The 23,628-nt window shown below is 39.7% G+C and overlaps 1 protein-coding gene across 1 annotated transcript in view; it reads left to right on the forward strand.

Annotated features, from left to right (window-relative positions):
- The window catches only part of CA10 (carbonic anhydrase 10), a gene marked incomplete at both ends in the record, with an annotated part of 395,435 nt that overhangs the window by 360,901 nt on the left and 10,906 nt on the right, over positions 1-23,628 (forward strand). Inside the window, 2 exons of the mRNA XM_081320644.1 lie at positions 7,915-8,010; positions 12,021-12,093. Of these exons, the coding sequence (XP_081176770.1) occupies positions 7,915-8,010; positions 12,021-12,093 (169 nt within the window). The remainder of the gene's footprint in view (positions 1-7,914; positions 8,011-12,020; positions 12,094-23,628) is intronic.

Consider the following 23,628-nt stretch of genomic DNA (forward strand, 5'->3'; position numbering starts at 1 on the left):
CATCCTATTTTAATTCCTATTTTGCACCAGAGGCAGTGTGTTTATGAGATCTAAGAGGTTTGTGGATTCATTTGTGTTTGCTTGCTTTCATTTTAAAGCAGATTGTGGCAGCTACACAATATGGCATAAGCTAAGCAGGATAATCATTCTTTCTCATATGCCCCCAAACCTTATACTGTGTTTTTGGTTTTAGGTAAAATATTAATAATAATTGTTACCCATGTGTATCTTTGGATCAGTCATTGTGTATCTGTGTATATAATGTCTTCTTGTATCCTCATACAAGCACTCTTTGTGTCGGCTTTAGTTCAAGTTGTTTTAAACTGTTAAAAAAAAGGTGAGAAAAGATCTGAGAACAACTTATCCATCATATAGATCTAGAAATTTCTTTATTTAAACTGCATTTGGAAATGGGAAAAGATGGCATTTTATTTGATAGGGTAATATTTGGACTTGGGAGACAACCAACTGAATCTGTTTCCCATTTCCAAGGCCCAGGTGCAGTCTGAAATGGGAAGGGGATAGAAAAAAACCTCCCCAACTCAAAAGCTGATAATAGCAGCAGCACCAAACAGAACAGGACATAAGCCGAGAAAAAAAATCTTTATTCTGCAGAATATATGAAGCTTATTGCGTTAACTGACACCAAAATGGGCCAGTCTCCCAATTTCAAATACCAAAATACTATTTAAAAAAAAATCAGAACAAATTAGCACATTTACTGTAACTTTGTAATCCGAAGAATTTTATCCCTTCTCAAACAAGCTAAATCAAGTAATAAAGATTGCAACTTTAAACAGTGAATTTATGAAGGACACAAATATTCTCACAATATAACTGGCTGTTTAAGAAGCTGGCTTTATGGACTTAATCAACTGTATATCTTTTAGACTTGAGTCAATTGCCTCAAAATAAATCAGGAGAGCTTTGAAATGTGTTGGTATCAAAATGCATTGCAAAATATATGTACATTTTTTTTCCAGAAAAGAATTATTTCACCAAACCATCCTGCTCCAAAGTGGTGTTTTTCAGTTATGTTTGACCTCAGCTTTCACTGTACTGTGCTAGATGGTTGAAAATTATGGGTATTAAGGTCCAACACAAATGGATGACACCAGCTTTGAGATACAGCATTATTGTCCTAGGTTAAAGAAAAAAACTGACACTTGATAAAAATGTTTTCATGATTTTGTACATATTCCCCAATATAGGTATTTTTGGATATGAGCTTGCTAATATATTCATATTCACAAACAACTTTGCCCAATGCAATGCATTTGTCTTTTTATACGCTTCCATAATGCATCTTTTCCTCTTTTTTATTTCTCTCCCATCGATAATAAATCCCTTAATTCAACAAGAAACTGTTTAAAACAGGGGTCCCCAACCTGTGGGCCACGGCCCAATAGTGAGCTGTAAGAGGATTGCAACTGGGCAGCGGATATGGCCGGCAAAGACACACATCCATGTCCTCACTCACACAAGCAGTGGGCAAGCAGCAGGCGAGCGCATGTATGTGCACTCCATTTGTGTGAGCAGCAGGTGCGCATGCACACTGCTCGCACAAATGGAACTGCATCCACTTACCGGCCACTCACACGGAACCATTCCCTCTCCCCTTCCTGCTGGTCTGCAAAGCCAGAAACATTGGGGAACTCTGGTTTAAAAGAAATGTAATCTAGACTCACTGCTTTGGTTAATTGATTATCAGTTCAGCAAGGTTATCTAGTTTTAAGAGAGACAGCAATGAGAAATTTGTATGAAAGCTCAGAAAGGAGAAGGCAAGTGATTATAATTTTGGACAGTTATAAGTTTTCGTTCCATCATGTGACACACACAGTAGAGGACTTTTAGGGTTTTGTTGTTGTAGTTGTTGGCTTTAGGTTCACTGTGACAAAAAGTAAAAAGATTTAAGTAACTGCTTAAATACTGAGAGAAGAAAAATAAAGCAAATTGAAGATATTATCATGACAGCCATTTTGCTCTTCCTATTTAAGTCAGTTTTCCTTATTCCAACGTATTTCTCCAGCTGAGGAATCAGTAGCGAGGCATTTTGCTTTCCAAGCAGCTAAAATGCATCTCTCAAGATTGCCTGGTCTGTGACCAATCTGCTGTTTTATGTCATAGTAAAAATATGCTCATGCAAAACAGCTGGTTCAGGTGCTTGGATGTGAAGTTGACCAGATCTTTTGATAGTGAATCTGTCAGCAGTTGATAGATTACATTTTTCAGATCCATTTCTGCATCCCTCCTATTCCCCATGATTGTTTTATTAGTGAAAATTATTTCTTAGGGTTATTATATAAAAAACACAGTGATGTCCATGACTAATAAGATGTGTAGCTGTGTGACTTTGTACATCAAAATCAAGGAAAGAACATCCTTGCTGCTTTCATGGTTCCACTTAAGAACCTAAACAACGTAGGTTCTGCTGTATGGCTGTGTCTCTTTTGCACATTTATCTGTACTTATGCAAACATCTTGAAGAAACAGACTTCCCTGTTGTAGTTGTTATTATTATTATTATTATTATTATTATTATTATTATTATTATTATTAATTTTATTTATATACCGCCCTTCTCCCGAAGGACTCAGGGCGGTGAACAGGGCAGATGTATAAAATACAAAAAATACAAAAGTTAAAAGGAATTAAACATAATGCCCGAGGTAAAAAACAATAAATACAAATATTAAGAACAATAAAAACCCCAACCCACCCCCCATCAGGCCAAGCCGGCTTGTTCAAACAAATGCGTTTTCAGATCGCGTCGGAAGGAGCGGAGGTCGGGCGCCATCTGGAGCTCAACCGGCAACTGATTCCATAGCTCCAGGGCGCCCACAGAGAAGGACCTCCCCCTGGGGGCCACCAATCGACATTCTCTGATCGGTGGCACCCTGAGGAGGCCCTCTCTGGGGGAACGCACAGGACGGAGGGAAGTTGATGCCGGCAGCAGGTGCTCCCTAAGGTACTCCAGACCCATGCCATGTAGGGCCTTAAACACCATTACCAGTACCTTGAATCTCACTCGGAAGACAACTGGGAGCCAATGCAGCTCACGGAGTAGAGGTGTAACATGGGAGTATCGGGAAACTCCCAACACGACTCTCGCGGCTGCATTCTGTACCAGTTGGAGCCTCCGAGTGGTCCTCAAGGGCAGCCCCATGTAGAGAGCGTTGCAGTAGTCCAAACGAGAGGTCACGAGCGCATGAGTGACCGTACACAGGGCATCCCGGTCTAGATAGGGCCGCAACTGGCGCACCAGGCGAACCTGGGCGAAGGCCCCCCTAGTCACGGCCACCATGTGATCTTCCAAAGTAAGCCGTGAATCTAGGAGGACTCCCAAGTTGCGAGCCCTATCTACGGGGGGTAATAACTCACCCCCCATAGAAAGAGATGGAATATACTGAATATCCCGTTATGCCGGTATGCACAGCCACTCAGTCTTGTCGGGGTTGAGTTGAAGTCTGTTCCTCCCCATCCAGACCCGAACCGCTTCCAGGCAATGGGACATCACGTCGAGGGCATCACTGGGGTGGTTTGGGGTCGAAATAAAAAGCTGGGTATCATCAGCATACTGATGATACCCAACTCCAAAACCACGAATGATCTCACCCAGCGGTTTCATATAGATGTTGAACAGGAGAGGCGAGAGGACCGACCCCTGAGGAACTCCACAAACGAGAGGCCTCGGGGTCGACCTCTGCCCCCCTGCCAACACCGACTGCGAACGTCCCAGGAGATAGGAGGAGAACCACTGAAAAACTGTGCCTCCCACTCCCAATCCCCTGAGACGCCGCAGCAGGATACCATGGTCGATGGTATCGAACACCGCTGAGAGGTCTAATAGGACTAGGCCAGTAGGAGATAACACCTTCCTAATTTTATGTCTTCCTTTTACAAACATTGTACATAGCCCATAGCCTTCCGCACTGAATTCTTGAAAGCAAGTGAGAGCTATGTTTCACTCCTGCTGAAATATTAAACTTGCACCTTCCCTTTCTTTTTGCAGGGGAAATGGCCACTCAAATGGATTTTGTACACAAAAGTATAGGGGATGAGTGACTCACACACATTTTCTTGCCATTTCATCTTGGGAGATTTAGCTCTAGACTCAGTAGCTACAAACAAACATAGTAGAGGACTTGAAATCTCCACCATTTAGTAGCCTAATTGTGAGATGGCGGCTATATAAATGTGAAAATAAAACAAATAGAATTCAGAGGAATTTCTGAGTGCTTTTAATGTCTCAATCTCTTACTAGTGTATAAATTTACTTTGTGTCGTGTTTGTCGTATGCTGATGTAAAATAACATCCCCACCAACAGTGACAGGCAAGCTACTATATATAAACAGAGAGCAAACCCTGCTGCTTTCTAGCACTAAAGATGTTACCTAGCCATGTAACAAAATGTCTGCTAGCAAATAACTAAGCTCAGAGAACACCAAGGACTCCAGAGTTATCTCTTTCTTGTACTTTCTGAAAGGGGACAATCAGATCGAATGTCAAATGAATAATAATAATAATAATAATAATAATAATAATAATAATAATAATAATAATAATAATAATAATAATAATAATAATAATAATAAGTTGGAAGGGACCTTAGAGGTCATCTAGTCCAACCCCCTGCTCAGGCAGGAAACCCTTTACCATTTCGGACAAATTTCAAACAACCTTACATAGCACAGTGATTAAGGTATGTGAAACTAAGCTGAGGTTGCCATAACCTAAATACGAAGCAGGCATGTAAGCAGTGACGAGTCAAAGCCAGGAATGTTGTCCAAAAGATTCCTTTATTCTTTCTAGAGTTCAAAGTCAGGGAGGGAGGGAGAGAGGGAGAAGGGAAGTAAGGAAGGTTCTTGGATAGAACAGCTTAGTAAGTACCACGCAAATAAAATGCCTATTTCTGAGGTAAATTGGATCCAAAGGGGAGGGGGAAGACTCAAGGAGTAAATGGGCTTCAGATCTCTTTCAACCCAAAGGTTCTTGCTTTCTCGTTAGCTGGGATTGAGGAATCTTGTCCAAAAGATTCCTTGCGGGTGGTAGATAAGAAGAAAAGAAGTTGTTAAGAAACAAAGGAAAAATGACTCCTGAACCAGACAAAGGAAGCTGGGTCTGAGCTCATAGAAAACCCACAGTCCCAGCTAATGAAAAAGCAAGAGCCTTTGGTTTGAAAGAGATCTGAAGCCCCCTCCCTCCCTGACTTTGAACTCCAGAAAGAATAAAAACTAGCATTATTCCTATTTTATTTAATGGACAGATAATCCATAAGATTTTTCAATAGAACCCCATTCCTGTGCCCATTTTGAGGATATTATTATGCTGGACTAAATCCTTTCCCTAAAGGAGCTAATGGTGAGGAACTTGATCTACAAAATAAGCAATGGTTTTAAAAATCTAAAAATATGTTGTTAAAGAAATATAAGGCAGAGGCCTTGTGAGAAATGCTAACAGCGAGAATAAATGGATTATAATTCCTGCAAGAAGATTGGTATTTTTCTCCTACATCATCCACACTTTTAGCAGCATATATTTTTTTAAAAAAAATTGTCTGAAATGCAGTGGTTATCATGAGAATTTAATTTGCATAGCTAGATTTAAAACCATTACTGCAGAAGAGGAGAGAAAAATATTTCCAACAATATCCAGGAACACAGGATAGAACAGCTTCTGTAATTTTTTTTCATTATTAGAACAGCAACATTATCTTCCAGAGCAAAACTTACCAGTGTTATAAAATTGCAAGGTGGGAAGGCAAGTCTTAATTAGGATATTTGGAAGGGAGTGATACAAATACAGGTTTATGCACAGATAGGGTTTTTTTGGTAAGGGGATCACAAGTGTGAGTGAGGAAGGAAGGAAGGAAGGAAGGAAGGAAGGAAGGAAGGAAGGAAGGAAGGAAGGAAGGAAGGAAGGAAGGATACAGTATGTGTGTAGACAAAATATAATCAGTTAATCATGGATCCCCTAATAATAGCTGAATTTGAATAAAGCTTGCAACACTTGCAAACCCAGAGTCAAATATCATTTGGACATTTATTCAGGTCTTACTTTGGAGAGTATATGGAACAGATTATAATTTGTATAGATCAGGGCTTTTCAACCAGTGGTACGGGTACCACCTGTGGTACATTGGCACCTGGCAGGTGGTACGCAACCATCCTAGAAAAGTGGTAGCGGGGGAGGGGAATGAGCTGAACTGGTGGCAGCAGTACTGCACAAGCCTGAGCGAGAGATGGCTGGAGCTGCAGGGCTGTCAGGGCTCAGCAGAAGCGCCAGGATCAGCGTTGCTTTCCAGCTGATTGGAGCTTCTTCAGAGCTGTCAGGGCTCAGTGGAAGCACCAGGATCAGCACTAGGCTCCAGCTGAAACTTGGCACTGATCCCGGCACATCTGCTGAGCCGAGAAGAAGCGCCAATCAGCTGGAATGTTGCATCATCCCGAGGGTCTTGTGATTTACATTCAGATGCTTGGCAACTGATTTATATTTATGATGGTCACAGTGTCCCAGGGTCATGTGAAGTGACCAAAACCTGCTGCAACTACCCAGCAGATGGGGAGGGAATAAAAACCAAACACCCCCCACCCCATCCCCACTGCCAATCCTCAACAGAAATGCTCACAACAATGTGGCTTGGGGGCACTTTTTTCAGTGCCATTGTAACTTCGAACAGTCACTAAGTGAACTGTTGAAAGTCAAGGACTACCTGTACTTCATCACTTTTTTCCCTTTTTTTGTCATCAAGTTTTTGACACCTTGCTAGGCGACTGGTGGTACTCGGATGTTGCCATATCCTAAAGGTGGTACAATGGGTGAAAAGGTTGGAAAGCCCTGGTATAGATAGTCCTCTACTTATTATCAGATTACGTATATTCCAAGAGGCTGATCATGAATCCATTTCATTGTAAATCCAACCAAGTTTAAAAACTATGCACAGTACAGCTCTTACCTTATGTAAATGATACATGTCTAATCCCAAACATACTGTAATTCACAGTCACTACACAAAGGGTAAACATTGCAAAGTAAACATAATGAGATCAGGAAACAGACAGGACTGGGTAATGTCCAATATGATGTAAATCATCCTTCCAATGTGTGACAGTGCTGCCAAGTATACATTTGCAGTATGCCATAAACTAACCTTTTCCAGCCTTCTGGCACCTTCTAGGTTGGAGTTGTGGACAGGTTTGTTGGTACCGGCGGAAGTTTGTAACTCAAACGTTTGTAAGTAGAGGACTGCCTATGGGGCCTGAGAAATTAAAGAATATATATCATAGCACCTAGTGGATTACTTTGGCACATAATATTGTGACACTCAGGTTCATATACCCAGAGGAGTTTTGAATATGGATTTGGAGGTTTTCTCATGAGTTACCTTGTGTGAACCTTCACAGTGTGCGATTGAAAATACCTACAGTACGGCTGGCATTGCCATTTCCTTTCTCTCACATGCGTGCAAGGATCCACCTCCAACTATCCCTGTGCAGAGTTTGGGATGCTAGAGAGAAAAGTTATGAGAAAGGAAAGACATATGGCTGAATTATAGGAGTGCTTTTGCGGCAAAGGACCCCTAACCTCTGTAGTGAATTCAGCATCTTAATGTGTTCAGTCCACTCACTGACAAGTGAGAAAAGGAATAACTGATGCACTCCTATACAAGCCAGATGACCACAGTGATTATAAAAATTATGTGGGCAGCAAAATTATTATTATTAATTATTATTATTATTATTATTATTATTATTATTATTATTATTATTATTATTTACCATAAAATGTACAAACTTGGTGGAAATCATATTGCAAACAGATCTTCCCTTATAAAGGTGGTGTTTGTTGCTTTATAAGTGAAGAGAGGGTTTGATTCTCCACTATTTACTCTTCATTTTCCCCTCTGTCCTTAGGTTCAACTAATCCACTATAACCACGAGTTATATACAAATGTCACAGAAGCTGCAAAAAGTCCCAATGGCTTGGTGGTAGTTTCTATATTTATGAAAGTAAGTATAGTAAAATTTCATAAATTTTTAATAACGTTCTGCTGGGTGATTTTAAGAAATTAAGAGCGTTGGTGCGTAAGTCCAGTCATTATAACTACAGCCGTTTTCTACCTGGTACTCCAAATGTGTTGATATTACCACTTCCAAAATCCCCATCCAGCAAACAAATTGTAATTCTGAGGACTATTTACAGGATGGGGAAGACAACTTTGAAGACAGTCTACATTTTAAAACTGCCAGTTTTGGGGGGATAACACAGTCATACTTTAGGATGCAAAGCAATTATACCACTTTGGAGGGAGAGACAAACATTATACAAATCCATTTCTGTCTTCCTGCAAATAATACAGTAATATTTTATATTACTGTAATTGTGTTATTAATAAAAAAAACTCTTCGGCAGATGCTCAGAAAACACTGCAGTTCTTTTTAGAGCCTTTTTTCTTATCCCATTCTCATGCTTTTGCTTTCCCTCCCTCCATACATACTTCTAGAATAAATTGTACCTAGTTTGTTTTTTGCACAAAGGAGAGGGATATTACTCCCCAGTTTGCTAACCACTGGCCATTCTACTAAATGATTTACATACATTGAGAGAAAAGGCAGACATAATATTTGGAAAGCATTTCTTTATGCATCTACCTTTCTGTATCCTTGGATGAGCTCTGAAAAACAAGAGTTGTAGATTTGGAGTACTGTTCACTTTGCACTAGAGAAATAGTCGGGGATAGTCAGAATAGTCAGAGACATGAAGGGAGAAGCGGAAGCAGAACTTCAGCCTGAAAAATTGATGGAGTCCAATATTAGCAGTCCTCAGACTACAGTAGTGGCCAAAATTGTGGAAACCCTTTGGGAAAAGTGTACAGTAGAAATGCCACCTTTGGCTAAGTTTCCACCAATTTTTCTTCTAATTTCTTTATAACTGTAGCCTTGTTCACTTAATAATACTATTTTACATAGCTTTCTGGGCAACCAGTCAACTCTTTGCACCATTACTTTAATTTTATTACCTTTTGCAAGCTCACTAAATGAAAGGACAGAAAAAAACCCAACCAAGTTGATAGCGATCACATAACACACTTGACAAAGGTCCTCCTCTCAGCTTCAATACATGACATCAATAACTGAATCCTACTGTGATCTGATTGGCTCATTGCCAAAAGAAGATGACACCTGATTGGCTCTCTAAACACTCAAGCTCAATCAGATGAAGGAAAACTACCTGATATCAACCTAAGCAAGTTGTGCTTCCTTTTTCTGGTTATTTGGCTATAACTTTTCATAGAATACAGTACAGATAATTGAACAAACTATATTGCATTACATTCTTGATTCAATTATCTTTCCATTGATATATAATTTTATGGTACTTACTCCAAAAAAAGTGGTGTTATTAGCCATCAAACCTCAAAAATACACTTTTCCCAAAATGTTTCCACAATTTTGGCCACTACTGTAGGTTGCCCAGCATATAGAGGGCTACCTCATATTTTCAAAATCATGGTCATGCAGGTGGCAATATGTCACCTGTTATATTATTTAATAGGGGTGCATCTCAGAACAATCTCCTTCAAGGACGCCTGTCACTCCACCCCAATGAAGAAGAGTTGGGGCTAATCTATATTATCGGTTCTGTACAGATGTGGTAGACACACAGAGGCCACCACTGCTGGGTCAAATGACACGGCTTCTCCACTCCAGTCCAGGAGATGCTTCAAACAGGCTTTTTGTGCAAATTTCCATTCAAGTGTCATGCCCTTCAAAAATTTGTACAACCCTATTCTTTTTGTAGCAGACATGTATCTGAACAACTTGTTGCGTGCAAAGAGCTTAGTCCTTTCTCTCCAACTGCATTTTTCACTAACTGGCCATTTTGCTTCTGGTGTGGGATCTTAGAATGGTACTGCTAAAACCAGACAAAGGAGAGACATGGGGAGAGATACATTGCAAAACTGACAGATAGAGGAAAATCTAAGCTGATTCGCCCCTGAGCTGCTACCATTGTTATCTATTAGAGGCTGTTAAAATTTCAAACCTAATACAGTAATGGAACTAAAAGGTAGTTCGGCTTTCACATCAGTTAGCTGATTTTTAAAAAAACAACAACAAAAAAAAACAAATGTAACTGGGGAGAGAATAGAAGGATAAACAGGCCTTTGACTTCCCAAAATGACAGGCATGGTAGGAAGAAGATAGTGCACTTGGCTGAAGGTAGTTGTTGCATTTTGTATGATCATAAATCCTCATTGTACAGGACGATCACTGTTTGCTATAACCACTGAACCACATTCAGCGGCTGGGGATAGCAAGGGTGTCACACATGTCTCCATGCTCCAACCTGGATTACAATGTTTAACTGATAGTATGGGGTTAAAAATGCAGAACACAATCTTTTCTTCAACCGGTATCACCAGTTTTCCCGAAAATAATACCCAACTGGAAAATAAGCCCTAGCATGATTATTCAGGACGCTCGTAATATAAGCCCTACCCAAAAAATAAGCCCCAGTTAAGATTGTCAGCCAGATGGACACATTTAGTACCGTATTTCCCCGAAAAATAAGACCTAATCGGAAAATAAGCCCTAATGCATCTTTTGGAGCAAAAATTAATATAAGGACCAGTCTTATTTTCAGGGGAACACGGGTATATGTCCAAGGGATGATCTGATATGCTCAGAATAGGCAGAACACACAAAAAACCCAAATCTGTATTTGCCCTTTTTCTTGAATATCTCAGGAGGATGTTTCTTTGAATTACAAAAACTTTGTATCACAATAATTAAGTTCCCCTGGTTTACAAGAGAAATTAGTCTAATAAAAAAGGTCTTTTCATACTGTAGAATGCTTGAGAGTTTATTCCAAATCCTCCCCCTGTATCCTGCTCTTCAGATAATAAAAATAAAGAGGTGGGGGGAAGAATAGAAAAAAGACAATGTAAGTGGGAATTGCATTCTGAAGACTTCCTTGGTGCATTTTTGTTCTGAATTAATTGCAGACTACATCTTGTATTTTGTTGTCATGTAGTCCAACTCCAAGAGTTAACCTGGCAAGTGCAGGCTAATTAATTCGTAGTCAGATTGCAATCTGTAACCTTCACACTGTTTTGCCTTGAGCCATCCCTTGCCATGTATAAATGTAACCAAGCCTTCTTCTAAATGAAAGCGGAGAGCAGAGGATGAAGTATTTCAAAATTTTGCAGAAGAAACCACAAAAAAGCAGATTCCCATCAGATTCATACCTAAGCTCAAAGCAAAAAGGACCAGGGCTTAATTACCTTTCTTGAGTAGTATTTTAAGGCCATGTTGATCTTTCCTGCATATTGGATGTGGAAGAATTTGCTGCTCTTGACTGGAGTGCAGGTTGATGCCCGGAACTCCTTCTCCTTACTGAATGCTCCAGCTACAAATGGTTTTGCATCCCACTATAACTGCAGCATAGATGAGAATGCAGCATGCTGTGATTTGAGGTAGAAAATGTTACCTCAAGCTGTGGTGGTCACCAGAGCAGACCAGGTTTTGCTCTGGATTTTTGCCTAAATGAGAGCCTTTTAATGAATCTATACAGGCCCACTCTTTCTCTTTTCCCCAGAAAATTGAAGCCAAGAGCTGGGGTGGTTCACGATCAGTCTTGCCTGAATGAATTGAAAGGAATTTTTTTTAATCTCCTGCTTAACCATGTCAGATTATGCCTGTTTTCCAACATTACTAGGTTTTCCATTTAAAAACAAAAAACTAGGATGGCAAGAAGCTGATGCAACTCGTGTTCAGAGGATTCGGAGTACAGCTCCCTTTCTTTTCTGTTTTCCATTACACTGCACTAATAGAAAACTGAACCGCCATTAGTCATTTCATCTGACTGCAGTACATCCACATTTTTACTAATTCTGTACTTGTCCCTTGATGCTCTTGCTCCTGTCCCCACCCCCTCCAGATAAATAGATACTTTCCAAAAAAAATAAGAAGTTTGTGATTATTACTTTTGTTTTGACAATCAATTCTTTCCACCGCAGGTATCTGAATCATCAAATCCATTTTTAAATCGTATGCTTAACAGAGACACCATAACAAGAATAACCTATAAAAGTAAGTTTCTTTTCGACTCCACGTCAGTGGATAACGGGTCAATCTTTCATTATGGACATCTCAGATTGAGATGAATTTCAAAAGCAAAAGTTGATAAAAGCAACTCAAAATTGCTATATGTGCTTTATTCTACGAGGCAATTTATCACAAGTTTTTAACGAGAAATTCAAGCATTTCCAATTGTTTGGTGCTGGTGGAGTGGAATTAATGAAACGCATATTTTTCTTAAATATCTGAATATTTATAAGGATTTTCCGTCAAAGCTTTTGGAAGCAGTAATAGTTAAAACATGATTAAAGCGTACTAAAATGTGCCATAATGGAAAAATAATCACTGAGGTATTTTTAAAAAATCTCTAAGATACATAAAACACAAGTAATCCATTTACTCAGTTCTTATTTAGGCTATAACTTGTGGCAAACTCATAATTGCTCTGAGTGTTTTCAACCATTCTGTATTACTGTATATAGTTCATGTAGACTGAGATGCCAAATGCAACCACTGACATTTCCTGAGATGTAAATGTCACTATTATCCTTTGTAAGTCAGGACCATGGACTCCTGCATTCCATGTTCCATTAGCTGCATTAATTCCTTCTTCTACTGGGATTTGCTAGCTATAGTTCATCATAATACCCAAATTGGCTATTTATGGCTGTTGTTTTTCTTTGTGCCATTTTTTCATATCAAGTTTGTAGGATGCTGGAATTGAGCCCATTCCTTCTTCAGCCATTGTTTGTAGTTTAGCTTATCCTTAGTTCAAGTTGGACACTATTGACCATGATATGGTGGGGGGGAACCTATTTTACCTCTGGCTGTGATGCTGGGGCTTATCTTACTGAGCTTACCCAGAAGGGCAAAAAGAGTTGTATCTTTATACAACACACAACTGACAGATTACCTGCTAGCTGATGCTGTGGAGTTTAATGTCAGGATTTAATAAAAGCATGTAAAGTCAGTCCATGGTTAAATAGCACAAATCTAATCATTATGAACAAGGGATTTATTCTTTTCCTGGTAGAAGAAATAGACGGTAGTTAGAAGCAAAATAAGAAAAAAGGTATGCCATCAGAAAAGGGAAATAGCAGGGGTTTAAATCAAGCATGGGCTCCCACATTCTGTTTAAGAGCTCCCCTAAATTAAATTGTTGAAATTTAGTGACCAAATCACAAGATTTTTTGTGAAAGGGCTACTTAGAGAAATAGTACAGATTACCAAAAAGAAAAATATTGTCATCTTCCCTGGAAATGTTTATTACACAAAAAAGCTTACCAAGGGAGGCAGGGAAGTTACCAAGTTGACTAGCAGAACCTATTTTTTAAACAAATTCATTGAGGGAAAAGTGAAATTGGAGCTTGCTTTCCTAAAAGTGCGGGGTGGGTGGGAGTGCGGGGTGGGGGGAGTAATTAATTTGGAAATTATTTTTTTAAGCCAGCTTTGGTTTTGGCTGGTTTATGAACAGGAGTCAAATAGCATAAGACCATGGTACAGAAAAGCTCTTAGGATCACTTTTCTGTGTATCAGAGGCGTATAGAAGAAATATAAATCTCATCTTCCATCTAATTTAAAAGAATGCATAAAATGCACAAATGTATAAAACTACAAAGGATAGTGGCCATCTACTTAATGACTGTGTGATTTGTTTAATGATCGACACACCCAATCACATGACCACAATACCTTGGAGTTCTGGTTCAAATTGTGGTCGTAAGTTGAGGACTACCTGTGTAAGCATTTTCAAGGCAAAAAAAAAGCAATGCAAAAAGAGTTGCGGAAAATAATTCTGCAGCTGTCATGGATGATAGATTATAGCTTCATTGCAGGGGAAATTTAGTTTTGCTTCATGTATCAAGAGGAATTCTATATTGCTCTTAAGCAGCTGTCTTTCAAAAACTCATACTTAGGAACCTCATTTATACAGCTATTGCTTAGCTTCAGCTCTGAGAAAATCAACAACTATCATTTACTTACTTGCTTTTAGAATAAATCGGGTGATACAATAAGAGTTGTACACTAATTGAAGAACAGTTCTAAAAGCATCACATTCACAAGAGTATGAATCAGAAAATTCTAAAAGTCAGACAGCGTTGTGGAATTTCAAGATGCATTTTTAAATTGAGTTTTCATTGTTTAAATAAAGATTGCAATTCAAACAATCCCCTGGACACATACAGACATGCACAAAGGTATTCTCAATTATATCAAGGTATTGAAATAACTACAAGTCATTGGAACTCCATCAACAGTTTTAAAGAATTTTTAGTTTTATATTTGACTTTTTAAAACTGAAGAATTGAGAGACTAATTACTATCTATGCGCCTGCCCTTTGGAACCAGCTGCCCGTAGAGCTCAGGACTGCCCCTGACCTTCGTTCATTCCGCCGGGACCTGAAGACCTGCCTCTTTGAGCTTTCCGGCCAGGACTGAGAATTTTAATTGTAATTTTATTTTAATTGGGTTTTAATTGGAGTTTAACAGGGGTTTTATTTTATTCAAGGACTAAATTTAATTATTTTAATTGTTCTTAACTTTTGTAATTTGTATTGTTATTTTAAATACCTTGTGAACCGCCCTGAGTCCTACGGGAGAAGGGCGGTATATAAGTCCAATAAACATAAACATTAACATCTTGTTTAAGCACCTGAGTTGCGTTTCTAGAAAAAACCTAAACCCAAGTATTCTTCTGCATGTGTCTTTAATTTACCGTCTTTAGTTTACAGCCTTGATATAAATATGAATGCATATTCTAGTTTCAGTAAATTCAATGGTTCTAATTACTGTGTAATAGAATTTCTTGTATTTCCATATATCTTTTAACTTTATGAATCGAAGTTTATCATTCCGGGGAGGAATCTCACACAGTGATCCAGATATTTTGGCTTAAAGTAAAAAAGTTTAATTGGATATGCATTGATGTGAACTAAATTACTACATTATTTTAGGCATGTAAATTGATCTTATCTGTACCTTCTGCATTAATGTCCGATTCATCAACTTTTAAGCTCAAAATTAGTAGCTCAAATATGTTTTAAACCTTGTACTTCAAAAACAAATGTTCAGAAATGGACATTTGGAGATAAAGCACATTTAAAATATTTACTAAGAGAGGTATACAATTTTCATGCAGAACCTTAGAAATATTATAGTATGATGTAGAACTTGGCTAGAACATATTTCTTACCAGAAGTACTGGATTTGTCCAAACACACACACACATATGCACACACACACGTGTCTCCAGTTTTTAAAATCTTTATTTTGATAATGGAATAAGCTGAATTGTGCCATTATATATGGAAGACTGTGCATAGAAATGACAAGAGAAGATACATGAGGAATATTATAGGTGGCAACTTTATGACTTATTTAAGAATATACAATAGGTAAATATGATTCTCATCCTTTCTGAACTTCCATGCAATTCTTTCCTGTCCTGTTCCACTAAAGTCTACAGGAAGCTATATAAAACCAATAAACTATGTATATTACAAATGCTCACAAACTCAGAAATTCTCCTAAGGCAGAAGTGGTTCAAATCAACAGCGCAATCTGCCGTTGGGAATTGTGCTTGGAGCCCAGCACTGTTACATTTATAAGGAAGATGAATTGTGAACTATAGGACACATTGAGAAGATATATTCATGGTACTAAGTGACTTGCAGTAAGTTATTAACTAGAGATGCAATGAAGAAGGGTGACAAAGGCACCCCCTGGAGTCCTGATAACAGCTGGCTATCAAGGATGTTTTTGTCTGTACATGGACCTGTCTAATTAAACGAATGTAAACTGCTCTGTGGTCCTTGCAAACTTGCTACAATTCTGAGGCCTTGGTCCTGAGACCAAATTCCTGAAAGCTCTCTCTGAAGCTGTTATCTTGCTGCCAGATGTTTCTGTCCATTAGCTCTGCAAGGCAGTCCAGGCCAGAAATACCATCAGGAATCATCATCATCATCATCATTAGGTCCTGTGCAAAGCACATTGGGCAGCAAGTGACTTCTAGCAGTTTCAGTCATTTGCAGCATCTTTGGCATCATCCCAAGGGACATTAATAATCTTAAAAACTTCCTTAAGTGTTTGGCACCAGGATTTCTGAGTCCAGCATCATTTCCTCTTCCCTTCTGGAGGTATCCAGGAAGTAGAGCAATTTTGGGATGCTGGTCTTTAGGCATACATAAGATATGGCCAACAAGCCATATGGCAGTCAGAAATATTAGCTGTACATTGCAAGGTAATAAGATCAGCGGTTATTACCAAATAGTAATGACCACTGACTACACCAAGGGTACCTGGCAACTATGGATTTCAACTCCCCAAACTTGCAAGACTGAAAATATTTCAGAAGAGTCCCTTCTGAAAAATGTGCCACATCTTCCCACCTTCTAAGGGCTGAGACATCTCTTACATGCTGGTTGTCCAGTCTGCAGGTCTCCTTCCGGTTTCCCCAGGTTATTCCTGCATATCATTACAGAAACTGATGCATCCTTATATGTATCTTGCCAATTGCAAATTAGACCAGCTTCTTTTTCTGAAGGGACCACCATTTGTATTCTTAGGGAGATGTGCATGTTTTGATTTAGTTAGTTTACTTGCCACCAAGCTGTCTCAAGTTGGTTACCATATTTTTCGGGCCATAAGACGCACTTTTTTTCCCAAAAGTGGGGGGGAAAATGAGGGTGCGCCTTATGGTCCGAAGGTGATCCGTATGGCCAGCCCCAACCTCTGCAAGTGGAGCACGAATCGGCACGTGCTGAGAAACGCCGATCTCACGCTCCTGCACTCTCCCTCGCTCGGTTTCAGCTTCCCTTGCTACAAAAGAAAGCAGGCTGAAACGGAGTGAGGGAGATTGCCAGGAATGCGAATCGGCTGATCTCGCGCTGCTGCAATCTGCCTCGTTTCAGCCTGCTTTCTCTTGTAGCAAGGGAAGCTGAAACCGAGCGAGGGAGTTTGCAGGAGCGCGAGATCGGCCGATTTGCATTTCTGGCAATCTCCCTCACTCCGTTTCAGCTTGCTTTCTGCAAGAGAAAGCCGGGCTGCAGGGCCGCCTCCGCGGGTACTGCTCTAATGCAAAGAGGGAAGGACAAAGAGGGAAGGAAGGAAGGGACAATGGGAGAGGGAGGGAGAGAAAGAGAGAGAGAGAGAGAAAGAGAGGGAGAAAGAGAGAAGGAGAAAGATTTTTTTTCTTGTTTTCCTGCTCTAAAAACTGGGTGCGTCTTATGGTCCGGTGCGTCTTATGGTCCGAAAAATACAGTAATTCCAACAGGGGATTTCATTTTCCATCATCATTGTCACTACAATTCAGAAGAGTGGATTTCTTTTTTAAAAAATTCAATTAAGTTTATTTATTTTTCTATTAGATTTATACTCCACATTTGATGCCAGGAATTCAAGGCAGCTTAAGTAAGATCCTTTTTTATATATAGATAGCATGAACAGAGAGAGATTATAACCCATGGGGTTTCTGTAGCTGAGGATGGACTTGAGGCTAGATTTCTTGAGCCCTAATCTAACACATTAACCACTGCACTGCACATTAGTAATGATTAATAAGGCTTCTACAGTACATGACTATATCATTGTGTGAGAAGACTGGAATCCTTTGCTACTTTGTTGACAGGGAACAGTAGGTTGCAAACCTCTGCATAATTCATTATGATTTAATTAAACAGGAGAGCAACTCACTCATCTATTTGCTGCACTGTAGCAGGTTGTCTATTTTAAGCTCTGCATCTTTCTCTGCAAGTCAAAACTTCCTCCACCATTTCCTTGTTTTAATTTTGGTCTTACAATCCTCCCTTGTGTTCTTTTTGCTCATGATTCCCATCCACATGCTAATGCCTTTACTTAAAACACTAAAATGGAATGTATGGAATTAAAATGATGTAAAAACTCTGTAAAGGAAAAAAAAAACCACGGAGAACCAAAACCGAAAAATCTGTCATGGAATCTCTAAAGCAAAATGCTGTCTCTCTTATTCTGACAAAGAGCAAATAAGATGAGATACAGCAAAACATTATCTTGCCCACGTGCTATCTGCTTCCTCTCTGTCCCTTATTATACTATATTATTATTACACGGGAAGAATGGACCTTTTTGTGTTGGAAGGGAGTAGAATGTTGTGATTTGATGTGTCATTGATGATGATGTAATTGATTAATGTCTGCCTAAAAAAAGTTGTTTTGTTTCTAGGAAGTATCTAGGAAGAACTATTTCCCCCTCCCCTCTTTTTGTAATATGAGCTATCTTGTTTAGAACAATATGACAGGCTGTGAAGGTAGGAGTCTTGAAGCCTATAGTGCTTTCTCTGCCTCCTAGACTGACATTTTTGATTATCCCAATCTACTGTATATACAGGAAGAGTTGCAATCACCCAGTTTGCATTTCCCAACAGTTTCCTAAATAATGTTGGTTATTGCATCTGCAGTTTCAGCTGTCTTAAATTTCATGTTCGTCACCAGATTGTGACATAGTTGCACCTCGTATGAGCATTTCCATATTCTGAATATTTGCTTTGAAAATATGAACCCTCCATTCCAGTAGTTTTTAAGCTCTGATGTTATGACTCTTGGAAGTCATATCCTTCCTTTTGGGAGGAAAATGTACTGAGTATAATTATAATTAGTCTTACTGATAGACTGAACAGTAATAACCACCAACTACTCCAGGGTGTCCAACCTTGACAACTTTAAGACCTGTGGACTTTCTCTCCCAACTTTCAAAATTCCCCAGCCATCTATGAATCTATAAAGCTATGCTGGCTGGGGAATTCTGGGAGTTGAAGTCCACAAGTCTTAAAATTGCCAAAGTTGAAAACCCTTAGACTACACTAAAGGAAACCATTCCAAAAGGCAAGAGAATTGTGGTGAGGTTAGTGATGGTTGTACTGCCTGTGTATAATCTATTCTACCTCTAGCAATGGCCTCGTTGCTCTTGGCATTGACCAAGGGAAGTGAACTAAGGGCTGGAGGCCTGCAGAAGATAAAGACCTGACTGCTTCCTCAAGTATTTGTGTCAAGAGGTTAGATAAGCTCTGCTGCTCTTGATGGGTTTCTTTTTAAGCGAGGTTACTCTTTTATCTTTGGATGCCAGAATGTCATACACCATACATCAGAGTGAGATGGGTGGTTATATAAATCAAAGAAGGCCAAAGTTCAACTTCAAATGCAATTATCTTATTACATTGTTTTCTAAAAAAAATCCTCACTAATTTGCATTACTGAAATTATTTGCAGCCTTTCTACTTACGCTTTGCTTTAGAGATAGCTTAAGCCCAATCCTTCAAGTGTCTTTGACATCACACCCCAGACAGATATGGATGCTAACTTTCAGGAGATCTGAACTAGAAACCTTATATTATAGCTGTAAACTACTTATCCAAAGGGATGCGGTAGGTCAGTGGGTTAGGACGCTGAGCTTGTCGATCAGAAGGTTGGCAGTTTGGCGGGTCGAATCCTGAGTGCCGCGTAACAGAGTGAGCGCCTGTTACTCGTCCCAACTTCTGCCAACCTAGCAGTTCGAAAGCACGTAAAAAATGCAAGTAGAAAAATAGGGACCACTACGGTGGGAAGGTAACAGCGTTCCGTGTGCCTTTGGCGTCTAGTCATGCCGGCCACATGACCATGGAGACATCCTTAGACAAGCGCTGGCTCTTCGGCTTTGAAACAGAGATGAGCAACGGCCCCTAGAGTTGGAAACGACTAGCACGCATGTGCGGGGGAACCTTTACCTTTACCTTTACTTATCCAACCTTGTTTGCCCAGCAGGCTGTACAACCATTTTTTGGCTTGTCTGAATGCTTTTGTCTGAGTAGAACTAGATGGGAGATACAGCAGGATCCCATTCGGAGAGAGAGGTTGTCCCACTTGTCAGAAAAAAGCAGACACTTTATTGTGTGCCTTTATCCACTACCTTTTCTATATCAATTTACTGGCAGCCATTCCTTTAGCCCCCACCTAAAAAATCCCCAATCTTGTATAAGGGAGAGCAGTCCGTTTCCTACTTGCTCTCCTATTTCCTACCGCAATTTCCCTAACATTGCACAGCAGTGGTTTTCTCTTTTATTTTATTGCATTGCTATTGCATTTCTGTTTTATGTTTATATCCTTTACTATACTTTATTCAATTTTCCCCTGTTTGGTTTTTTGAGTTTAGCTTTTACAAGTCACACTGTCTTTGTAGTATTCGGTTATTGTTTCTGTAATTGGATTTTTTCCCCTTACTGGTCATTGACCATAATTAGTCCATAATACTTAATACATATACCGTAATGCATGTACCCACTGAAGGAAATAAATCTTTCCGATACCAGTTATAGGTAGTGCCCAAAATAAAGAGTTGATGACGTAATGCAAGATGGTGCTTGCTGTTTTTTATAGAAACATGGGCCGTCAAGAAGGATATAGGAATTGTGAAAACACAGGAAGAATTAGTGTGTATTATTTTGATAGACAATAAGTTTCTGTGCAAATCCCATCTAATGACTTTCCTTGGCAAATGTAATAGTGCAATTATAGGAGAGGAAAATGTAAATATGAACAATATAGATAATTGCAAAATGATCCTAATGTGTTATCAGTGCTTTCTGTGTGGTTAGTCCAATAAAAACAGTTACTGATTGTAACTTGTAAACCAACTCTCAAAAGTGACAAGAAAATTGGGAAAGCCAGGTGTTTTGCCACTCAGAGTTTTCATTACTGCAATATGCAAGATGTGTGCATGTTGTCATTTTTTATTGTTTTCCAGGATTTTTAAAAAATCGTTTTCTCTCCCTTTTTTATGTTTTATGTGGTTTTTGTCCTCTTTGTGTTTTTATTTTAGGTGCTTTAACATACTGTAGGGGTTTTCTTTTTTAAAAAAAAATCTTATTCACTTTTTTCTTCTAAAGTATATTGCATTATGTTTATAAGATACAGTAATCATATCATTGACACATCTATATAATGCATATATAACATTACACTTCAATATGTAATGCCCTTTAGGACATTTTAATTGTAACATGTTTAAAGTGCAACATTATTTTTAACAATTGCGAAAAATAATCACAAATAAAAATGCTAAAGTACCTCAATGAAATATCTTTTTAAAAAATAATACATAAAAATATCATAGATAAATGCTTTACATTTAAAAGGCCAATTGAGTTTCCTATATTTCTAATTTAAAACTAAAACAACAGGGCAGGAGAAGAAAATCCCTAAGATTTTGCGAAACTGCTACTGGTTAGTTGAGAGAAATAAGAGCTTTTAAAGCAGTGATCTGACCAAAAAGAAAATGCTTTCCTGCATTCTAGGGCAGACATGTCAAACACAAGGCCCGGGGGCCGGATCCGGCCCGCGAAGTGGTTTCATGTGGCCTGCGAAGCCATCCTGGAGACAGTGAGGGAACGGCCCCCACTGCCTTGGCCCTGGCCCAGAGACCCTCCTTCTGCCAGAGACCCTCAGAACTGTCCCACTCCTGCCCAGGCCCCCATAGGCACCCTTGATGCGAACGATGTAGAGCTGGCCACGCCCACCCAGTAGGCCATACGCACTCTAGCCATGCCCACCCAGTAGGCCATGCCCACCCTGGCCATACCCACCCGGCCCCCTGAGGGCAACCGCAATGCTGATGCGGCCCTCAATGAAATTGAGTTTGACACCCCTGTTCTAGGGGAAGACTTCCTAAACATCAAAACTAGCTATGAGATTTTTTTCTCTCTCCTAATTTCTAAGATCGGACTTAATTGCTTTACTGACTGCAACTCTTTATAGTAAAGTACAGTCTTATGGACGAGCAGATGGACCAGCCACATCTTTGCATGACTGTGTTCCCAGAATCCCTGTTTATAGTTTCACTTGTTAAGTGGTTGCTGCCTCCATTTTAAGTAGCTTCACTAAAGACCTCAATGGGAGGCAGCCAGGAGAACTTACCCTTTAAAATTTGACTAAACACTTTGATGCTGAGCATCACTCTCTGTGCTTCATAAATAATGAACAGGTAGGAAACGGAAAGAGAGAAGGAACTAGGATGAAACAGAAACCCATCAAAAACTGTAGTATAAATCTGCCTTTACTGATCTGAGTTACCAAGACAGTTGAAATGCATTTGGTTAGTTCCAGCACTCTGCAGTGCTACAGAAATGGTTTTACTCACTTATTAAGCTTGGAAATAAAAGTATCATGCTGAGTCTTCAGGCCAGGAACTTACTGCTGTCACCATGCATCCTGAACAGTAGGAGATATGCCACCTTTGGCATGGTTTGCCTGCCCATTTTTCCCTTGTCATTTTTCAGTCTCCTCATTAGTGCAGAAACGTTAATATTGTCATTCCTTCAAAATGAAATAAATGTCCCATCAATCATTTTGCCTGAAAAAGTTTTCGACATCATGTCAGGCTCAAGAATGAGCAGGGTGAGTTGCTCAAAAATGGGAGTTGCAAGTCACCGAGATCTGAGCCAAGACTTCTTCCCTTCAGATCCAAAACTACCTGCAAAGACAAGAGAGGGAAGGGAGACAGGAGCAATCTTTAGCATCTGTAAAGTAGTGGCAGCTTTAGTAAACTGTGAATTGGTCTGTAAGATAAAACAATATTGTTGCCGAGCAGTAGAACAGGAGGAATGGTCAATACTAGCCGGCATTAGGCAGAGGTGAACAAAGACCCAGTGATCAATGGAAGAAATTTTCCTGCTGATACACCCCAATTGAGTTCTCAGGTGTTTGTTTTAGAGCCTTTTTAATATTGGTGGCTTGTTTAAATTTAGCTCTGGGGGAAAGGTTTCAGGGCAGAGCTGGGAAGTGGTGGAATCATTTGAGATGACGAGAAAAGACGAGGGTCATAAAAGGTGAATTACTTTCTAATGAATGCAGTACTAATCTACATAACAGGTACCTAATTCACTTAATCTGTAACAGTTTGGTACTGTGACTGTTGTCTGGAAAAAAAATTGTGCTGTTCTCTAAGTTTTTCCTAAGTTTTCCCTAATCCATCATAATGACACAGCACCATTCCTCTGCATCGGTCTCACCTTCAAAATGACGCTGCCAGGGTGCCAAGATCTGTCTCAAAAAGAGCTTCCCCTGCCCTGGACAAGTGGGGAATTCACCACACTTTTTGAGGGAGAAAAGGAGCCTGTACATTGCAACTGCTCCTCTCGTTTCCCTTTCTGTGAATTGTCATGACAAGCAATAATACGTCAACACACTTTCAGCCATGCTTGAGTCACCTCAGAATGGAAAACCTAATTCTCTGAGGTTTTCAGGAACTGGACCTTTTTGACCAGGGGATACATCAGAGTCACCACTTGCAGATACCATGTTTCCCCGAAAGTAAACCCGCCCCAGGAAGTAAGCCCCAGCTGATTTTTGGGGGTGGGCCTAATATGAGCCCTCCCCCTGAAAGTAAGCCTACTTAAGAGCCTGCACAGATGGCCTGCCTCTGTGATGAGGCAAAGCCGATGGGAGAGGGGGATCTGACCCACGGTATCGGTATTCCAAAACAGTTTGGAAACAAACAAGAACAACCATTTTTTTCCCCACCCAAGTTTTTCCATTTCCCCCC

The sequence above is a fragment of the Vipera berus genome, assembly GCF_964194415.1.
Source record: "Vipera berus genome assembly, chromosome: 2".
NCBI classification, from domain to species: Eukaryota; Metazoa; Chordata; class Lepidosauria; order Squamata; family Viperidae; genus Vipera; species Vipera berus.